Source organism: Agelaius phoeniceus, chromosome 5 (genome assembly GCF_051311805.1).
Source record: "Agelaius phoeniceus isolate bAgePho1 chromosome 5, bAgePho1.hap1, whole genome shotgun sequence".
NCBI classification, from domain to species: Eukaryota; Metazoa; Chordata; class Aves; order Passeriformes; family Icteridae; genus Agelaius; species Agelaius phoeniceus.
In genome coordinates this window covers 24,596,489-24,618,489 of record NC_135269.1, presented here as the reverse complement: position 1 = coordinate 24,618,489, position 22,001 = coordinate 24,596,489, and the positions used below count along the sequence as shown (strand labels likewise).

The window sequence follows — 22,001 nt, the reverse complement described above, 5'->3', positions numbered from 1 at the left end:
CACACAAGGAAGAACAGACAGAAGTTCCAATTCACAGTAAAGAAGAAAACAAGGAAGATCATAAAATGATGATAATAGAAAGCAAAGGTAATCTCAAATGATTCTACCTTTTACTTCCACAATAGAAAACAACTTGACTTTTCTGCATCCAAGGGAAGCAGGGGCTGTCAATACCAGAATGGTGAAAGGTGTGCATTTCTCACCACGGATGACATGAGTTCAGGAAACATTCTAGTTTACAAGTAGCATCAGACAGGGCTGTTCAGGTACTCCCCCCATCTAAGAGGAGTAACTACAAAAGCAGAGGAAATTCCCCAAGATTTTATTCTAATGTCATGAAACACATATATCTTCAGCTCAGAAGAAGGTCAAGTGACTAACTCTGCTTCTAGTTTTACTCTTAATAGCATAGAACACAATTTGAAAAGGAATACCTGCTAAATAAGTAGCTATATAAGTATGGACACAGACATTGCAAATATTCTACTGTTTCTCTATTGTGCATCACTATCATTCTAATATTTGAAAGACAGAGAGATGTCTGCATTAGTATTGAACCGTGACCAGCTTTTAGATTTACAAAGATAACTATAAGCATGGAGACATAAACAAACAGAATTAAGTTTTAATAACATTCTTTCAAAGAATCCAGAATTCACAGCATCAACTATGTATACCTCTACCAGGGAAACCGCAGTGCATGGTCTAGTTTAAGGCTATACTGATGATATCCACTATCTTTCCATATCCACAACTTCACAAGTGAAAGTTAATTAACTTTCCCCAAACAGGAAATTTAGTTTAAGTAAATTCCAGCCGGGTCTTTAAAAACAAGAATTTACTGTACAACACTTCCTAGTGCCATTCTACTGACTGGTAGAGCACTACCGAACTCCAAGCATACCCAAACTACATTTTGCCAGTGGTGTCTGCTGCATTCTTTCCAAGGACTGCTATTGATTATTTTTCTTTGCGTTTATCTGAATAGTATTTTCAGATGCCTATTTCAAGACACCAGCATTATGTCACTGCTATTTCTGCAAGAAACTACCCATGTCACTCTAGAAACTTAGACTCACTGCTTCATTTTTCCCTCATAAGTAAACATTCCTCTCTTACTCTGGTATAAAGAGAGCAATTATTCTTTTTTTTCCACCTTAGTTTACCAAAGAAGAGAAAGGCAAGGACTGGAACTCACACTACCCTTTGAATGCATTAATGTACTTGATCATATGGTATGCTCAGTAACAGACTGAACAGTATAGATACAATTACCTGGTGAATCAAATAGCTACTGAAAAACAGAATGGCAACCAAGAACACTGACCACCTATCTAAAATTAGAGACTGAATATGCTAACACTGGGAAACATATGATGCTTTTATTTTCTTAATCTAATTTCACAATTTGACAGTGACATCTTCAATCTCTTCAACTTTGAACAGAAATTTATTGTTATGAAATTCCTTATTGTTCTACTTAGAGGAAGTTAAGGAGATTCTGACAAATTATGTTTGTCTTTGTAAAATACTGCCATTGAATCTTCTTCACAGAAGTTAAACTGATAAAGCCAATAATAGCAGACAGCTTTGCACGTACTGAAAGAGTAAACCAAGTGACAAAGAATTACTACTGGAACTAAATGTTTCAAGTGAAATGCTCACATAGCAGAGGTAGTAGTAATGCCCTTACTAATCTGAACTGCCTACACATCCACTGCATCAGTGGAGTAAGTGAACATTTCTTGAATCAGACAGGAAATATAAGTGACCTGAAGGTCAAGTCTCTCACTCTGTGGTAGAGCACTGCTATGACAGAAATGCATAGAGCAACTTACACACAAAATACCCTCTTTCCCTCATACGAGGATGGACAAGTAAGACCCTGACGAGGCACTCTCAACAGAACCCCGTGGAAGAACAAACCAAAGGTTTTAACTAGATAAAATTCCAAATGAAGAACAGTTCAAAACCAGAAACATGAATCAGCTTTTAGCAATTCAAGCTTTGCAATAAGTTACCTGTTTACATTTAAATCAAAGCTGTAAAACAATCTAGTGAAATAAAACGCATGAAAAATACTTCAATCATGACAGAACCCAAGCATTACAAACAATTTCCAAAACACTATTTCAAGAGTAAAAGGCATGTCTGTTATCCTCTTAACTTGCACAAAACCAAGCACATAGAAAACAAAAAACTATTCAAGAACACAAAACCTGTTACAATTCCTTTGCCTCCAAACTCCTAACACTTCCTTTCAGGGCAGACTTCCACAGGCGTTTTTACGTCTGTACTGTCACCAAAGTAGGATTCACTCCCTCTTCTGACAGGCAAGATCAACTTCTATAAAAAAATTCCCTCCCTAATATAGGGATGCTAGCTTTCCAAATGATGAGTATAACCTGGACCTGAAAAACAATTCAAATCAATTCTTTTTTTAATGACCACCTGAGTTCCAATTTCAGTCAGGTTTAGTTTCTCCACACAGCCTGTCATGCAACTGGCACAGAGACAGCATCCAGGCAGAACTGCTTCTTCATAAGTTGGTGACTGCTACCATCAGGACAGAAAACTACAGGATGGAAGCATCAGATTGTGACAGAACAAGTTTATGAACAGAAATAATTTACAGAGACATTTGGGATTTCAAGTCCTAAAAGTAACATGCACAACTAGAGAAGGTCAGAAGTACATAGATAATGAGCAAAGCAAGTGTTCCACTCTATTGCTCGTCAATATTTTGGGAAGAGAGGAAGAAAACTTCAGTAACTCCACAGGCTAACAGAACAAAGCAGAAACATAACCAACTTCACTTTCCAAATTGACTAGCCCCATGGAGTTCATCTTTGCTGTTAGAAGAGCATAACATTCTCCCTCCCAATTATTCAATGTCACAGGAAACCTAAGTTATTCCCTACAAAACATTGCACAAAAGATGGCCATTTCACTGAGAAAGAACTCTCTGAAGCAACCCTCCCTGTTGTACTGCACTAAGTAGTTTATTTAGCAGTTGTTCTGCACTGGGTAACGGGAATTTTGTACTGAGTGTGGTATGTCATTAGATTATTCCCCCTTCCTCATCCCATGGTTTCTCCCCATGCACTCCTTTCTACACCCCTGGTGGTATCCTGGCCCCATGGATCCCCTCCCCTCGCCCCTCCCCAATGGCATCCCATTGGCCACGGTCCTCTTTCCCCATCCCCTTTCCCCTGGGGACAAAACCCCACTGCAGGTAAAGGTTTGGCCTCTTTCCTGCCTGGGGGGTCACTGTGGCCAGCAGTGTCCCATCCCAAGCCAATGAACAGGATACTCGTCCCCACGTGGGAAGAGCCTTCTCTTTATCTCCAGTCCATGCAGGTCCGTGTGGGCTTGGGCTCCAGCCAGCCAGACTGGACCCATACAAAGCCCAGAGAACCACGGATTACTGCACCTCCCATCAACTAAAGGGGCTGCCTTTGGCAAGCTAACATGATGAAGTTGAACAATCATAACCAAAGCATCTCGTCTGACTTTTTTTTTCTTCCTACTGAAGGAGAGCTTCTGGATAATGTGCGTTTTTTGCAGCAATGAAGGAAACCTACAGAAGTTATTACACCAACTCCCACTTTAACAGCAACATGCTACTAAATTTACCAATTAGAAAAACTGGCTTTTAAAAACAACTGCTTAAGGTCGTCTGTTTTCATCTACTTATTGAAGATTTGTAGGTGGGAAAACCCAAAAGCAGATGGGTGGGGAGATAAAATGGTCAGACACTACTGTTGTCAGACTTAACTAAGTCTACTGTATGAAGTGAAACACAGGCTTCCTGCCAACAACCAAACCAATTGAAGACATTCCGGAATTTCAGCCTCCATTTCAGACTGTTCTCTCTCATCCGACAGTTTCAACTCCTTTATGAGGACTATACCCACTAAACTCAACACAAAAAGCCTCAAGATTGTTTTATCAGCAATTAAAGAACCCTAAGTATTTTTAACCACTCTGGGACTATGAACTAAAAACCAGAAGTTATTGTGTATTTGGTCTGAATATTCTCAAAAGCATAAAGCATTCTTAATTTACATGTACAGAACTTTTGAAATTTAAGTAAGGAAAGGAGACAATTTAATTTTAGATTAAATCAGTCAAAAGCTTCATTTTATGTCCTTTCTTTACTTTTAGATAAATGAGTTTATTATAGTGCATAACTCTACTTTAGCTCTGATAAGCAAGGATGAAGTTGCATTCCATCCAAACACTCAATACATCAATTTTTGACCTCTGAAGACAGCTTTCGGAAGATCAATTTTTTATTTTTTTTTTACAGCCAAGGAATAATGAGGTATTATATAATTCCAATGCAAGAATATTTCAAGCAGCTACATATTTCTTACCACTGTAAGCTACATATAAATTTTCTACTGTAGTAATCAAGCTTTGTATCAATTTTCCTATCAGGTAAAAATATCTGAAATGACCAGACCACGGAATCAACTCATTACTTAACAAATATATATATATATACACCCACACAACCCCCAAAAGTTAGCACACTGAGCTTAAGCAAGCAACTAACACCAAAGAATTTCATAATTAATGTTCACAAGACACAAAAGTAATTTCACTTAATATATTAAAGCATGACAAAACCATTAATACATAGTATATTTTTTATGTATGTTCCAAATATATTTATAGACTGTTACTTATCATTCCAAGTTCTCCAAGTTGACTGACTTTAGGCATTCAGAGGTAGATTTAGGTATTGCAAAGCACCTTAAAAAAACCTCTCCTCTCAGTAGCCAAGAAACACAAAATACTCACTTAAAGTGAACTAAAATACCAAAGTATTTTCTAGGCTTTTGATCAAAACATTTAAAAAATGGAGAATACTCAAGTGGCTCCTACTCTAAGCTGGCTAATTGTGCATGAGAAAAATTAAATTAAAGACATCCTTTTATCCTTAGTTAAACCAGTAGGTCTTCTTGCATCTTTTTGGTGACTTATGACAACTTTCTTCCAACCTCCTGGATTACAAAAGCACATTTATGTCCCACTCAGTATTAAAAATTTTTTTTTAAACTTTCTGGTTTACTCTCCAGTAGACAAAGCCACTGCAAATTCCGAAACTAGAACTGAATCAGATCAACAGTCTTAAGAACCCAACATTGTCTTCAGACATCTACACAAGCGCTCATTCTCTACCATTAACTCGAATACCCAGCACACACAGTGAGAGAGCAGTCAACTCAAACCTGTGAGCAGCTCTCAGCATCTGCTACACCACACTCAGCTGATCTCAGACAACAAATATTTGCATTAACTGTCATACAGAAAAAAGCACCACAGGACCTAAAAGGTCCTGACGGATTCCCATCACACTTGCAATACCAGCATCACATTAGATGGAAAAATACAGTAGCAGAGAAAGCATAAAACAGAACAAAATACAATCAAGTTACTTTTCAGTGTAATGGATAATCTGTACTGTCACAAGATTTCCAAAATAAGCTTTTTAAATCTAGTCATAGTCTTGCTTCTTGTGCAAGATTCAATTTTTGCCTCCTATGACCATTGCAAATTCCACTTTAGCAGCATATAAACTATTTAATCCATCATACAGGATTCTTAAAGAAAAAAATCCTATAGAATCCAGAGTGCAGAGGATTAATTTTACAAAACAAAGTCAACAATGAAGAAAAGTAATGAAGTTTAGCTTGTCTTACCTTGTTCATGGCTCCAGGCTGTGGCCCTCTTAGTCCAGCCTGCCCTCCCATCTGTGGAGTGCCTTGTTGCAGTGTCTCAGCCAACAAGTTGCCAGTTCCCATTCCTGGGTTTGGGTAGGGCATATTGGGTCTTCCTCTGCCTGCTCCAATGGAACCGTTCATGACTTGCCCCTGCATCATGCCCTGTCCGTTGCCTGCTGCCAACATGCCAGGATTCATGCCAGCATTCATCCCTGTGTTCATTCCCATGCCAGGCTGGTTAACTGGGCTGTTCACTGTTGGCATCATTGCTGCTGTGGATTGAGCAGAAGGACCCTGGTTTGGCCCACTTGCACCCATCGCCATATTGGGAGAAGTCAACCCAGCCTGTGCCATGGGGCTCTTCACCATGCTATTTAACATTCCCATTCCAGGACTGTTTTGTTGGGTTTGACTGGCCATGCCTTGGCCAGGGCCACCGACCCCCATATTGAGATTTGGGGAGCTACCAGCCCGTAGAAGTTCAGACAGCTGCTTGTGTTTAGAGGCAGCATCTTGTGCCAGGCCAATGCTGGTCTGCAGCTGGTTAATGTCACCACCATTGGTGAGTCCAAGTTCTGTGGAGCTGATCAGTTCATCTGGCAAGTCATGTTCCAGATCAAAGAGTGATCCAAAATCTGAAAAACAAAACAGATTGTGTATGAGGTCAGAGCAATTAATAGCATCTTGAAGTTTCTACTTTTTAATTTCCAGCAAAGCTTGATTTTTTGTATTTGAGCAAAATTCCCTTATCAGTTGTTACTGAAAGCTATATAATGTGTCAGGATAAAAGTGATTCTAAACTTTACGAGGTCTAAACTAGAGAAAACCACTCCACTTCAGCTTTCTACAATTTGTGTTGAAAGGTCACTGGATATGTCAGCCTATGATCGCTCAACTTGAGAATTTTGACAAGGGAGGAGTGAATAATACATACTGAAATCTCCCAGAGGTTAGCCACTGAAATCTCCCAGACGTTAGCCAATGGAATTAAAGAGCAATTACAAAAAAGAATTAGCACATTGTTGGGAAAACACTGTCTTTAATTTTTTTTCTAAACTTGTCACTTTTGGAATAGCAATAATTAATACAAGAATATAATTTTTAAAATGTTTACTACTTATTAAATAATAAATAGATGTTTGGCAATAGGGTTTTATGTTGAATTGGGTTTTCTGGCATTTGGTTTGGTTGGTTGTTTTGGTTTCTTTTTTGGGTAGCTCTTTGGGTTTTTTATTCTTCCATATGCAGTCATTACCAGCATTGAATTGCCAAATTTTATTGAACTTCACTGGACAGCCAGTATCTTCCCACAACAAATACTGTCAGAAAACAAAGTAACCCTGAAGCGTCCTTGCCACAAAGCTGTGAAGAACATTAGGATGAAAAAACAAATTTCCCATCTCAAGAGCCCACGCAAAGCAATCCCCAAGGTAACTAAGTGGCAAAAGATTGCTACTTGGAATATATAGATACAAGAATATTACATAGTACCCAACACCAACTTGCTCAAGAGAACAAGTTTTTATATCTGCAGTATTATATGTAGCTTGGTCTATATAATCTATGGTAGTTAAACCAAAAATAACTTGGAAAGCTTATGGTTTCTGACATGCATTAATGACAACCTCCCTCTCCAAGTGAGAGAGGAGCTGGTGTAAGATTATGACTTTAGAATTCTGAAAATATGGTATGAGATTGGCAAGATTACAGGTACACCACAAAAGGGATTTTAACACTCCTTTTACACACTCTACATTACTACAAACCACTAGAGACAGAAAATTTCCATTAAAGTATTTCTAAACTATTACAATGACGCAGCCCATTCTTCATTATCATATATCTTGAGCTAAAAGTTATGCTTTGCAAGAAATACTAAGGACTTATCATTCATTTGCATGACTGGTATTTATGAAGATTCAAAAGTGAAGGAGCAATCAGAAGAATAAGTCTTTGTCCAAGTTCTCTTTCATCTAAAATTATGAACTTAATGTTGTGTGTCAGTAGATTCATCTAAAAACACACCACACACACCCCTATCCCCACAAAAAAAAACCCAAACCAAAAAACTGAAACCAAAACCAACTTACAATGCTCAGTGTACAACTTAAGAATTACATTTCGATTAACATGGGAAAAGTTAGTGGAAGAGACCCTAAAATTAGAGATCAAGGAAATGGAAAAGGCAATAAAAGAAATTGATGACAGCTAAAGTCCACTTCCATTGACACCTGAAGAAGCCTGTTAGGACAACAGGCAACAGTTGAAACATTACATCCTGAATGCTAATAACCTGACAGAGAGCCCATGGGTGAGGAAAGAGTAAAAGATACAATCAGGAACTCACAACTTAGTCTATTGTCCTCAAAGATGAGCAAACAAAACTGAAAACAAAATTAAGTGACTGCAAGAAACATGACCCAGCACAAAGCCTGTATCTACAACATAACCATCATGCCAGCCTAGACATCTCCCACCAGCAACCACACAGTCCAAAGACCATGTTTTTGACTGTTTCTAGCTGGGCAAAGAATTTCTCCTCTTGAACAAACACTACTCCCAGTACAGGGCAAGTCCCACACCAAAAGTCCTTGCTTCACCTTTCTTGTGTTCAGACCATTGCATATAAAGCCCTTCAAAAATCCAGCTGTAAAGTGAATATGAAAAACTATTTTGTTTTTCAAACTACCACATAGTATTTTCTCAGGAAGATCCATATAGTTGATTTCAGACATAACACCACAAAGGGGCAGTGCAATTCTTGTTTTGAGAGACAAAGATTTGGTCATCTTGACTCACAAGAAAATATTAATCTGCTTCTCTGAAGACCTCACTTCCTTAAATTCCCCCTCCTCATAAATGAGGAGGTAACTCCAGCTTTAAGGTTTACTACCCATTGCTAACTGGAGCATCCAGGTACAAGCTATCTGAGCTCCTTTGCCTGGTCATTCTGTGACATCAGTGAACAGGAAGAAAAATGTCATAAAAACTGTAAGTGGCAATAATTTTTTTTTATTAATACCTTAAAACACAACACAGCACCAGCTACATTAACAAACCTACCCCCAACCTGAATGGTTGTGAACTAATCCTAATTGGATTAGTTCTTTACATCAAAACACCTAAGACATTCAGTATAAAACTTTCACATAAAACTAACTTGCTAGGATTTTTAATCCTAGAGTATATACTAGAGACAATTCATTGTAAAAGAATACTGTCCACTATTAATAAGAATTGCAAGTAGTAGCTACCAAGAATGCAATATTCTGGTATGAGTTCTTTTTGGAAGTCTTCTTTAGTCAGTAAATATAGAAAAAAACCTTTCAATTGCCTGGTCAGCTATGAAAATTACATTTTTAGTCAACTGATGGGAGGCAGAAATTTTCTGATACAGGACTGAAACAAAACTTCAATGACCATAAAGATGAACAGAACCTTGACTATATATAACAGTTGCAATCCATTTCAGTCTTCTACATAGACCTGGTGCCCTAAAGGCCACTGTAAAGAATTCTACCTATGACCAAGCCAAAAACTGCCAAGGCTGGGCCAGGCAGCTCACCAACCATCAAAAGAAAAAAAGATCATATACACTCACACAAAAGACAAAGGCATAGCTTAAGACAATGGTGAGAAGTACCCAGAGAACTGATTGACTTTCCAGTACACTGAGCTCACTGCTACTCTTGCAATCTGTTTCATTAAGGACATGCACAAAGATTTCTCACTAACAAAATCAAGCTTGTGGGAAGGCAGAGGAGGAAGATTAGCCCTGCAAAGTTTTGTCCACCTGATTCATCATCTCTAGAAATCCTAACACAGAAAAATTGGGATGCAACAGAACTGACAGTATCTGGCCTAAAGCCCAAAACGATCTAGTAATACACTGGTAGGAAGTGGCAGTGGTGGACCTGAATCCTGATCTCAGTAGAGCAGCACAGAGTGATTCCCCATTATGCTCTTTATGGTATTATTAGTGTATTTCTTTCTACAGGTAACAAGAACATACAGAATAGATTGCTGCTGCCACCCAAGAGGCAAAGAAAAGAAAACCTCAAAATAACATTTAAGTAGTAGATCTGAAAGTTTTAATCTGTGTTGAGATGAACATGCAAAGGCATATCATAATTTCCTTTTAGGAACTGTACCACTACTGAACACTTAAGTCTTCAGAAAAAAAAACCAAACAAAACGTCCCAGCAAATTATCCTGGCTACATTAGATCTGTAGTGAGAAAACCAGAAAAGACAGTAGGAACAGGTCCATCTCTATCAGTGGCAGTTCAGTTAGACTGGATTAAGCAGTGTGAACTGTGCCCTGAACTGTAAGAAGGAAACTTCAAAAATTAGTGTACTAACCTGCACTGCATACTATGGACTGAACTCTTGATTTTGGGTTCTACTTCCAAAAGTCTGCCTTTGACAACGTCTAATCTGCAACGTGCAAGGAAACTGTCAGCCTGGGCTGAAAAGCCACCTGGCACCAAAATGGACTTTAAACGAATACATATGCAGAGTGTGCAATCAAAATCCTTAAGTCAATAAGACTTCAATGTCTTATCAAGTGATCAATTTTCAAATTAGCTACAAAGTATTTATTTCAAGTTAGTTTTACTGCAAGAGCACCTGTAGCACCAGTGATGCAACAGCTCTCAAAGGAGGCAAAGCAGCAATTTATGACAGTGTTTATAAAGCAGGGAAAATATATCAATACTCACTACTTAGCAAGGAAATCAGCACGTGTTCAGGTGGGACATACAAGTTTCTTTCTCATGCTTTCTAGCCTACAGTCAGGATCCCATTCTTTTCTCATTTCTGGATTACCCACCTTTCAGAATAAAACAGGAATTCCTGTCTATATGGAAACTATCTGATCCTAGCAAATAGGCTGCAGTGAACAATACTGGTTTTCTAGGAACATCCCCATGTGCTACAAAATAGCAACACTTCATTCTCACAGGAATGAACCCTCAGACTCAAGACATTCGAGCATTCAGTCTTGAGAAGAATTGGTACAAGCTAAAGGAAAAGAATCATGTGTGATCAGCAATGCCTCAAGAACCAGCTACTGACTCCTGAGCCTACCTCTTCTGTCAGACCAGCAAAGAGGTAAGAAACTCAACAGTTCCTGTTTCCTCTATATCATATTCCAAACAGAGACACACCAACTTTGAAAGCTGCTGAACACACACTTTTTTACACAAATGTTTCTGAAGCCCCACAACCTCTTAGTGGATCCACTCATACCACAGTCATTGGGTTCAGAACAAAACAAGCAGACAAGGCTTAATACAGGACACTGAATACAAAGCATGTATGTGACAGGGTTGACAGGAGCCATAGATGATGTTGGACCACATGGAAAACACACCTTTGCTGTGCTTTCAGACAAAGAATAACAATAAGGTGCTGAGGTCAGTATCTTCCCTGCCTGGGGATACAAAAGCTACCCACAACTGAACAAGGCCTACATGTAACAGAGAAAGTGCTCAGAAGATCCCACCGGTATCCCAGAGAAATCAGCCATTCAGGCTTGCAGTCAAGTAAGTACCAGCACTACAGGCCCTAAAACACACTGTCTGAAATGCCCTCAAAAAAGGAAAAAAAAAGCCAGAACTCAAAACATAAAACCAAAAAAGGCAGAACAAGAAAAGGAGACAATCTAATCGGATAATCCTCAAATATCCATGAAAATGCAGAAGCAAAGGTGAAGCACAGACTTGAAACAAAGTGCTAATAAAGTCATCAATTCCCAAGGCCTCTACAATGACAGAAAACTAAGCTAGATGAGTCCAGACAGTTTTATCAGGGAAGAAGAAAAAAACCCAACAAAAAAAACCAATCAAAAACCCACCCATGCCTAAGGAAAAGGCACACACCAACCTAGTAGGAACTTTGCTACACCACACTTTGGAGATCAGACCATCACATCCATTAAAAGAGGGGGCTTTTCATGTAGATACTCTACGAAGCCACAACTGCCCAATGGTAACACAAGCTCTGCCAAAATGTTTTAACTTAAAATGTAGAATTAATTTAAATTCATCTACTAAATTAATTTAAAATGAAGGGGGAAAACATCCAAATCAGCCTAAGACACCAAGGTCTAGAGTCATCATTGCAGCTACTTCTTCCAAAATCCTCAGACAGCCCTCCCTGTATAACCCTCATGGAGGGTGATCGCTTGCTCAGCAGCAACTGCGTGTTTGTGTTCTCTATTTTGCTATTTGAGTAACAGCCTTCAGCATCAGACTTCAATATCAATTCCCTGTAAGAAACTGGGAAAGCACTGCCACCTTCCTTCCCTGCCAATCCAGAAAAGACCTGAATTTCTTCACTACATCAAGAAACATTGTAATTTGAGGTAAGACTGTAAACAATACAAACAGAAAGCATATTAAAAAACCTTATTTAAAACAACTGTAAGACAACAAACACGAAGGTTCAAAACATGTTTGCACACTATGGTAGCACACAATTTCTGGCACAAATATTTTTAAAAACAATCAAACATTTATTGATGAAGTCCAACTCACCATGCAGAATGCACATGATTCCAGTATTAGTTTTAACAACCAGGCATAAGTGTAAGTATTTCACAAGTGTGAACAACAACAACAACAAAATCGTTCTAAAGCAGCAACAGCATATCATTCAACATTATTGAAGTCCAGAAAATTAGGATCTCACTCTCTCCATTTTTTAAGCTATCCTAATCCCTATTCAAACACTGGTGTCAAACACATCAACTTTTGCTTAAGGAAAATAGTCTCAGTTTTGAGAAGTCTCAATAACCCACAAGTCTAAGTCACACTTTTCCCAAACTAATATCAACTGAAATGCCTATTTTAGTAAGCTCTGACTGATGCATGGCTATTGCAGCTTCAGAAGAAAATTGTATTTATAACAAACTTTTCAGTTTCATTATCAAAGTTCTTAAAAAAACCAATATTTAGAGATACAGATGATAGTAGGAGTTAACCACAGAAAACCATAGTGAAAATGCAATGGTTATGAGTCTGAAATATAGAATTGTAACTGTCCTAGGGAAACAAGTGGTGTAATCATATGGAAAAGACTGGGGTCAAAATTCAGGAATAGGGTATGTTTAAAGATTTAATATTACTTAAGGAGGAATTTCAGAGACATTTTAATTTATATACCTGTTTATTCATGCTGTTATACAAAGGCACTAGTGTTGCCATCACTGATAACCCACCTAAGGTGAAGTTTTGACACTTTAATTCCAAAATGCTGAAGTCACGCCATTAATAATTTCCTTGTGAACATGTTGCTATTTGCATAAATTTCATTGGGCTACCTTTAACTTGAGTCAAAAGTCTCTAAATTAGTATTACTATTCCCTGTGTATGCACACAGGTCTAGAAAGTGACAGAAGCTGGTGGACAAAAACTGGGTACATGCAGATAGGATGGGAACACCCTTGCGTGCATGGAACACACTGATTCATCTTAGAAGCAATTACAAATCAGTTTCAAGTAAAGAGTAAAGTTCATTTCATTGTCAAGTTAACAACAACTTTGAAATGATGCAATCTGCACATACAATTACCAAAAAGTCAAGTCACCTTTCTGAGTTCATTCAACATTACTCCAGAGTAAAAGCAAAAAGCAATGCTGAATTTATGTACAAAAAAAAAAAAAACTAAACAAAATAACCTAAGTCAGCAGATGAGACTTCATTATCTTAAACCAGTAATACCCTAGATTTCCTGGAATTACACCCAGTAATATATAAAGGCAGTTTAGCTTCAGCAAAATTTGTACTGAGCAAGCCATATATCAGCATTTTTATGGACTTTTACTTTTTATTAGGATTCCAAGAAGGAAAAAAACCCTGAAAATCTGTGTCTTTTCATCCATTAAAACAGCAGGAGTATGTTACAATCTCTCTTAAAACAAGAAAAATTTTCTATTCAGTGGTATTTGGAAGTCCTACAAAAAAGGAAATAGCAAATCCTGATTCTGCAAGCAGAGACCGTTCAAAACTCCTATCCTTAGATCTCTTATGGGAATACAGCAAAAGATGCAATACTGACTGAGGTGTTTCACACCATCAAATGGGAAACAGCTAAATCTTTATCTGCCCTATCTCATAATTACCACTAATAGAAAATAACCTATTTTTCAAGGTTCTGTACCTAACTTGCGCTTTTTATGAAAAATCTTAGACTGGTCTCCAATTTGACATGCTTGATGTCAGGTGTGTTTACAGGAACAGCATCAATTGAGCAACAAGTTACTGTGTTTGAGTCCATCAGAATTCAACATTCCTTCTGCTAATTTTCTTCAAAAAGATTTGGAAGAAATAAATGCTTGAAGGGAAATATTGCACATCAAGTTTTTAAGAGAACTTTAAATACATTTATATGCTAGTCCATTTAAAGAAAACTTGTTGCTATTCAGGAAGAGAATGCTAGGTTGTCAGATACTGTTCAGGGGGAGGATCTCTGCCCCAGTTGAAGTTCTACTTAAAGTTCTACAAATTCAAGGCAGCCACAGAAGTTTTTTTATCAGGCACACCACCATATGCAGAGACAGATGTATTTTACTTCAGCCTGCTGCTACAGTTTAAGTAAAGACAGAAAAACAAAATCCTTGGAGACAGGTGTGCATTGTTTAGTTGTCAGTGAAATCTACACAGCAAAACGACTCCATTTGTCAAATAATAAATCGAAGTGATTTTTGGCAATCCCTCTCAGAAGGAGCACAAAATCAAGTGACAAGAAAGGGTGAAGTAGTATCTTTACACAGTTGGAACAAGCACTGAAAGGCTGCTCCTGCTAAGCAAGACACTGAGGTGACACACTGGAGATGATCAAATAGCCTACAGAGAAGATGCAGGAAATATACACTAAATCACACAAAATTGAAAGGTAATAATAAAGTGGTTTGCTCCAAGTTATAAAAAGACAAAAAAACAGAACTCTTACAGCAACAGTTCAGTATTTAGCACCAGCATCTTATCAGACCCACACCCCCCAAAAACATACTAAAACCTAGAGTCTGATAGACCCTCCCCAGATAAAATTTGTTTTTTTACAAATGCACAAGTGACCAATAATCTGAACTCAAGGCAAGCCCTGCTCTAGGACTGTGAGGAACAAGATGGAAAAATTAGTATTTTTTTTAAATATAGGATTTAAATTCCTAAGTCTTTAGCCAAACAAAGGTTTTTCCCCTGCAATATTAAACTTGTGAATCTAGTTTTAAATTGCAATTGTAAACTGGTTTTCCAGTCTCAAAGGCTTTTTATCTGTAAGTGCTCAACACTCAGTTTTACACCGTGGTATGTATGGTCCTCGTGTTGGAATCAGTATTTATTTTTTTAAAAAATAGGTACTTTTTCTGAGCAGTGTTAGAAAGCTACCGAATCTCAGAGACAGAGTCTACATGATGAAAGACACAAAGAATAGATACAGCAGTTTGGAAACCTACAAGGTTCAAAAGTACACATGCTTTTCTTTAAAAAAATCACTAAGCACTATACAAATGATTGGTTGACTTTTTAAAGAAGTCTAACAGACTTAAATTTTCTTAATTTATATTTATTCCTAATACAGTTACTTTGAGAGCCTGTTTAGCTACACAGCAAAGACACTCATTTTTGCCACACAAGCATCTACCACTGCAATACTTGACTTACAGTATAATCCATCCATCAAATGACATTTTAAGGCAAAACCAGCAAGAAAAATGGCTTTTAACAAGAAGGGATGGAAACGTTTAAGTGATGGCTATAAGCTAAAATGTAGCTAATCATTTGGTCTTTACTGTTAGCTAGAAAACAGACTGACGAAAAGTTGTTAATTTTAAATGTAGTATGTACAAACCCTAGCAAAAACCACACAGCTCTCGGAAAACAGAATTGAAAAGAGTAGTGGGGTAAGATTAATACAACTCATTTTGAGAAAAGAAACATCCTGATCCATTCGGAAGGAATGAAAGATGAGTATCAGTCAAAATTGCAACAGTCCAGAAGAGAAGTTTCATTACAGGTCTTAGACCTTTGATGCGAGGCAGAGCAAAATTTAAAAGGTCAGAAACAGTTTCTGACAAAAAGGAACATCCAGACTTTACAAAAGATGGATACTTCAAGGGAGATAGAAGATGTGCTATTGCACAGAAAAACGCGACTTTTGGACATAGGAAACTGAAGGATGTTAAGGCACACACCACAAAATACACTCTCTGTTCTTTGATATAACACACATGCCAACTAATTGTAGAAAACTGACTTCCAGTGTCCCAGCAAGCCTGAAACACTAAGCACTTAAACTCTTATTTTCAGATCTAGCAGCCTAAAGACATGATACTATACTGCAGCATGGGGTGTACTCCATTTTTATTCTGTGAAGACACACAGTGGTTCTGAACCCAGAGCCCAAAACACTTTCCCAGTTCACAGAAAACAGCTTCTTTCTCAGCAGGAGGAGGAGTGCATGTGGGGGGATGTAAAATACAATAAAACTCTCCTGCCCTGAATATACCACATAGGAATCTGTTCATAGCCATTTCAATTTCAGCACACCTGCATTGCTGCAGGTAAAGTTGAGGGATCCACAAATAAAAAGACACCTCTCAAACACCCCCCCCCCCAATACCAAAACGAGTGATTTAAAGCATCCAATTAAAAATCTATTTTTATTAACAACTTTCACTCATTTTAGTCCAAGAGGGAATTCCTCAGGATTCACTCTGGTTAATCTGTTACAGTAGGGGGACTAATATGCACCAGTTTGCTAAGGTAATGTTTAAGAAAGTCTTGCTCGAGTAGGTGCAACATATCAAAAATGTTGCTACCATTAAGAAAGATGAGCAAAGGTGCTACACTGGCAATGTAGTCAGTGTCATCTTCTGTCAGTGTAGCCGTGCTGGTACTGAAGTGTAACAAAGTCACTGCTGTCACCAAAAGATGACCCCACTGTAGAGTTGTAATGGCCCTCAGAAAACTTAAGGCCCGAACAAGATACATAGATCATTGCCATTCTTCTTCCAACAAATTTAACACTTAAATAGAGAAAGGGGGAAAAAACTTGTAGAAAAACCTGTGTAGTTCAAGGGAATCCCACACTGTCTCTGAAATTATTCTAGAGCTACACAACATTTAAAAAAAGTGAGACCATTCAAAAATTCTAACATATTAGAGGATGCTGAAAGTACCAAGACTTTCTAAACTATTACAAGATGTGCTACAAACATTTCAGTTTGCATCCTTAAGGTTGAACTGGCAGTAATAAAGCAATTTAAAAGCACACAAACACAGTATGTTCCATGGCAAAGCAAATTCTGAGCAGGGAACACATGAACCATCTATAACTTTGGAACACATAACCTGAGCAGAAACCTGAGCAATTCTGAGCAGGAACCATCTATAACTTTTAAGACAGAAGAAGATGCAGCACCGCAACAGAAGTGGGAAATGCAGCTGTATTTGGCTGCTGCAAATAAATCAAGCATATTAGGATAATCTCTGCTTACTTCTTTTTAGAAGAAAGCCACCAACATTAGAGTTTAGGACATTCTAGGCCCAGATTATGAGTGTCATCCAGATCTACAGTGAAAACATGAGTTAGAGACTCCTCTTGGTCTTCAATATAAATATACTTAACATCTGCAAGTTTGGGAATAATGTAACATGAGTCAGTCATAATTTTTACATATCTAACAACCTAAAATGTTTCAGATTAAAAAACTAATCAAAAAGTTAACAGCAAAAACAGCACTATGCACAGCTGCTGCAAAAAGTGTCATCAACAGTGCAAGTGTCCTGCCTTTCTCCTTCTCTGATAGTTCTGAGAATCTAACAGTTTTAAAAAGAGTGCTTGAGTAAGTACATAAGTACCATGTTACTTATTTCCTATAATTAACCGAGGAGTGGGGACAATACAAGATTCTATAAGTGGAATTTACTTCATGACAGCTGCTTGCACTATTTCAAAGCAAATTTAACCAGCAGATAGGTTAAAAATTTGTAAGCTTCAAAGCAGTTTCCCACAACAGAAGTATGACAAAAACTACAGTCCCAAGCAGCAAATGAAAAAATAGAACCCTCAAAATACATTCATTGGTTCATTTTTTCACAGAAAATTGAGGGTTATTAAAACAAATGATTTTATTCACAGAAATAGATATTATATGTCATGTTAAAAAACACAGAAAGTAAAACTGTCCCATTACTTGGCAATTAAAAAAAAGTCACAAGATTTAGAACTGTTTAATAGGTCTTATGTAGCACATATGAAGTGTTTGCACCACTCTAAAATTCAGCATAGCTATCAGGTGATGACAGTCCCAATCACTTTGGAAAAAATTGAAACTGACTGAAAAGTACTGAAACTGTCCAGTCCCTAGTGTTTCACCAAAATTGTAAAATGTTCATTTATTAATTATAAAAAGCTGCCCAGTAAGTTAACAACTAAAGACTAATTATTCTGTGAGAGTCTGCACCTGTTAAACTGAAATATATTCACAAATTATCCAACCTTTATTTGATCACAAATGTCTGAACTTAGATGTGCATTCACTTGAATCAAAACGTGCCTTTAACTTCAAAAATATGAAAGTATCAGAACTTTTCTCACAAAATATTCTTATTGCACCTCTCTAAAGAGAGCAAAATAACACTACCAAGGCAAATTTAAAACGGTTACTATTGAATTGACCACTGTTTTCCAAATCTAGCACAAAACCAGGCAACAACTAGTTCTAGCCAAAGAGTACCTTCTCCAGCCCTCTTCTACACTCTCACTAGAAACCTGTTGATATTAGGAAGAGTCATGTCCTCCACTAACAACACAATATTGGCTGTATTTAACATGCACTAAAAGTCACACACAAACTTTTCAAAACTAATACGTCATTCACCAAGAACAGAAAAGGCAAAATCAAAATTTTGGAGATGATCCCAAGTAGAATCACATCCACTGCTCAAAGACCTGTTATTAAAATCTAGTGTTAATTGTCAAAGAGCTTTTCAGAAAAGAAAACCAAACCAAACCAAAGACCCCAAAAACCATCAACAAGAAAACAATTCTTCCCTTTTCTTGCCAGTTGTTAACTGCATTGAACAAGAGCACTGGTGCCCTCAGAAATGCCACCACTCACATATGGAGGCCTCCTCCATATCCCATACATTAATAGGATCTAATGTGAGTTCAAAGACACTCCTGTGGGACAGGTAACAGAGTATTCTCATAGCAAAATGACACCAAATACTCACCCTGCTTCGCAAGAAGCATTAAAAGGCTGAACAGCCCTTTGTTACTTCCTCCCCTCTCCCAGTACAACCAGTTCATATTTGCTAGGGATTGGGACACCTAAAATTTCCATGCTCTAGCTTGCCTTCCCAGCATCACCAAAGACCTTTGCAGGACTGCAGAGAAGCCCCTTTTCTCATCACAGCTCTTAAGTCTACGGGGGAATTTCAGACATTTTGGTCTTGCAGCAAAGAAACAGGAGATGCAAGATTAACTACACTCCATATTGATTCTTAATGCAAATAAGGTGAAATAAAATTTCATCTCTAAGAATATAAGAGTCTCAATAAACCTTATGCCACAAGCGTGGCATCTGGATTTTGGTTTTAGCTGTTTTTCCTAAAGCCGATGGTCTATTTGAATCAGAAAAGCAGTATTTTGATACACTTATGCGGGAAGGAGAACGGAGGATTGTAAGAAGTAAATAATATAAGGAGACTGCACATAAGAAGGAAAAAAGAAAAATAGCGAGAAACAAATCTCTCGTTTCTAAACAAGCTGGAAAAGAACCCCGTATATGCAAAATAAAATACAAAACCAAGAAACTTGTACAGGTAATTCAACAATAAAGTGTACAAAAGCATCGTCTTTAGCACTACTTCGGATTTCTGCAACTGGCATTATGCTTAGCAAGGAGCTCGTAATCGCTACTATTGTGAAAGACACGAGAATGACGAACTGTTAAGTCCTATCTGCAGCTGATCAAAAGCACAATAAACTGAACAGCTTTGCCTTCAATCACTTCCAAAAAACCAGAAGGGCAAAACCATCAGAACACCCTCCCTGTGCCATTAACGCAAATAGCTTCAAACGGAGCGAGAACAGGCGAAACAGACGGGAAGGAGAAGAGCAGGCTCGAGCTAACAGCAGCAAAAGGGAGGAGGAGATTTAGGTAAAAGAGGGGAGAAAAGGGCAGTAATTGCGGCACCGAGAAGCGGGGAGGCTCTGGGGCCCGGAGACTGACCTGTGCCGTCGCTGGCGGACACGGAGAGCGCCGGTGAGGAGAGTTTAGGCCGCTTGGCTGAAGGCGGGCCCGGCTCCACCACATTCTCGGCCATTTTTAATTTTTTAGACAATCACTCAGAGCAGAGAGAAGGTGGGGGGTGAACCCCAAAACCTTCACGTTCTTCTGGGGCCCCGAGTCAGGTGAAGAACAACAATAAGGCCGAGAGCGAGGAGGAAGATCTGGCGGAGAAGGGGGGCCAAGTTCCCCTTTTTCTGCTCCTCGAGCTCTGGGAGGGCGACAGCGGAGAAGCTGGGAGAGGTGGGAGCTGGGGCGGGCGGGGGTGAGGCCTTTTCCCCCAGGCGAAAGGGCTGAACGAAGATGGGAAGAGCAGGTAAAGCCCCCGCCAAAAAAAAAAAATTAAAAAAAATGGAGGCTGGTGAATATTTAAATTTTTTTAGTAAAATTAATCCCGGCTGTTGTGCTGGTGCTTCCTCGCCGCCGCCGCCACCATAATCATCTTCATCCTTCGGGGGGTCTCCTCCTCCTGCTGCCTCCTCACCGCCGCCATCAGCCTCTTCCTCCTCGGCGCCGTCCTCCTCCTCCTCATCGCCACAAGGAGGCGGGCGAAGGAGGGGAGAGGAGGAGGAAAAAAGAAAAAAAGATCACCGTCCTCTAGCAGCGGCTCCTTCCCCCTCCAACACCACCCTGCGAAAAAATACCCACCGCCAGCGACAGGGCTGGGGGGGAGGCGGCGGGGGGAGTGGCACGGCGTGCGCGGGGTCCCCAGCTCCACTCGCTTCTTCCTCGCCCGTCGCTAATGGCTGCAGAAAGGGGAGCTGTAAGGATGAGGAGGGTGAGGATAAGTCCCAGGAGTCTCCGCTTCACATCTTGTTGTGCAGGGAAGGAGGAGGGGTTGTTGTCCTGATGGAGGCAGCACCGATCGCGGGATGGGAAGGTGGGGGGCGGGTTTCAACACCCTTTCGGCCCCCCCTTTTTCTCTTCTTTCCCCTTCCTCTTTCTCTCGTTCGCAGTAGCAGGCTGCCCCCCCCTCCGGCGCAGGCAGAGGGGCCGATCCCACAGCAGCGGCAGGAGGAGGAGGAGGAGGAGGAAGAAGCCGGCCCCTCCCGCCCTCTCTGCCTACCTTCCCCCTTCCCGGGCGGCCGAGGATGGTGGCAGGGAGGGGGCTGCCTGTCTCAGCTCCCCCGTACGCACGGGCGATGCGGGGCGCGATGATCGAGGGAGGAGACCCTCGGCCGCTGTTCGGGCGCGGGGGACTCTCCCTTCGCCTCTGCGAGGGTGGGGAAGGGAGAGAAGAGGTTGGAAGTCGGGGTGGGAGGGGAGGCCGCGCAGCGACCCCTCCGAGAAGAGGATCGAGAGGTAAAATTAAAATAATAAAACAGGAGAAAAATCACGGCGGGGAAGGCCGGGGGATTCGCCCCGAAATGGCCGGGCGGGGGAGGGGGTCCCCGGCGCTGCCCGGCGCGGGGGGGGGCCGGGGCGGGACGGCGGCAGCGCGGGGGCCGAGCGCAGGCTCCCTACTGCCCCTGCCTGGCGCTCCGGGGGCGTGTGTGCGGAGCGGGCAAAGCGGGGGCGGAGGGCAGTGCGGGGAGAGAGAATTCCGGGAAAAGGAGAAGAGAGAAAAGGAAACAGAAAGAGAGGGAATAGCGAGGGGACGGGCAGGCTGGGGTTGGGGGGGGGAGGGGGGGGGCGTCTAGGTTCCTCGCTTCTCTCCCCGTCCCCTGTCCGAGCCCCTGGGTCTCTGTGCGCTGCCCTCCCCCTGGCTCGCCCCGTCCGGCTCGGCCTCTCGCTCCCTTCTCCTCCCTCCGTCGCTCACACACAAACAAAATGGCGGCTGTTGTTCCTTCGCTCTCCCGAGCCCTCGGAGGGAAGCGGCGGTGGCGGCGGCGGCCGGAAATGAGCCAAGAGAACACGGGGGGCGGGGCCGCCGCCGGGGGCGTGGTCACTCCTGCGGGCGGGGACACGGCGGGGCGGGGCCCGGCGGCGCTAGCGCACACAATGGAACGCGGGGCGCCGGCGGGGTA

At 40.4% G+C, this 22,001-nt stretch overlaps 1 protein-coding gene across 1 annotated transcript in view; it reads right to left on the bottom strand.

The window, feature by feature from the left end:
- The window catches only part of EP300 (EP300 lysine acetyltransferase), a 61,742-nt gene extending 39,890 nt beyond the window's left edge, over positions 1–21,852 (bottom strand). The window contains exons 1-2 of the mRNA XM_054632068.2: positions 19,978–21,852; positions 5,712–6,367 (exon numbers count right to left, since the gene is read on the bottom strand). Of these exons, the coding sequence (XP_054488043.1) occupies positions 5,712–6,367; positions 19,978–20,071 (750 nt within the window). The 5' untranslated portion in view covers positions 20,072–21,852. The remainder of the gene's footprint in view (positions 1–5,711; positions 6,368–19,977) is intronic.
- Between the last annotated feature and the right edge of the window lie 149 nt (positions 21,853–22,001).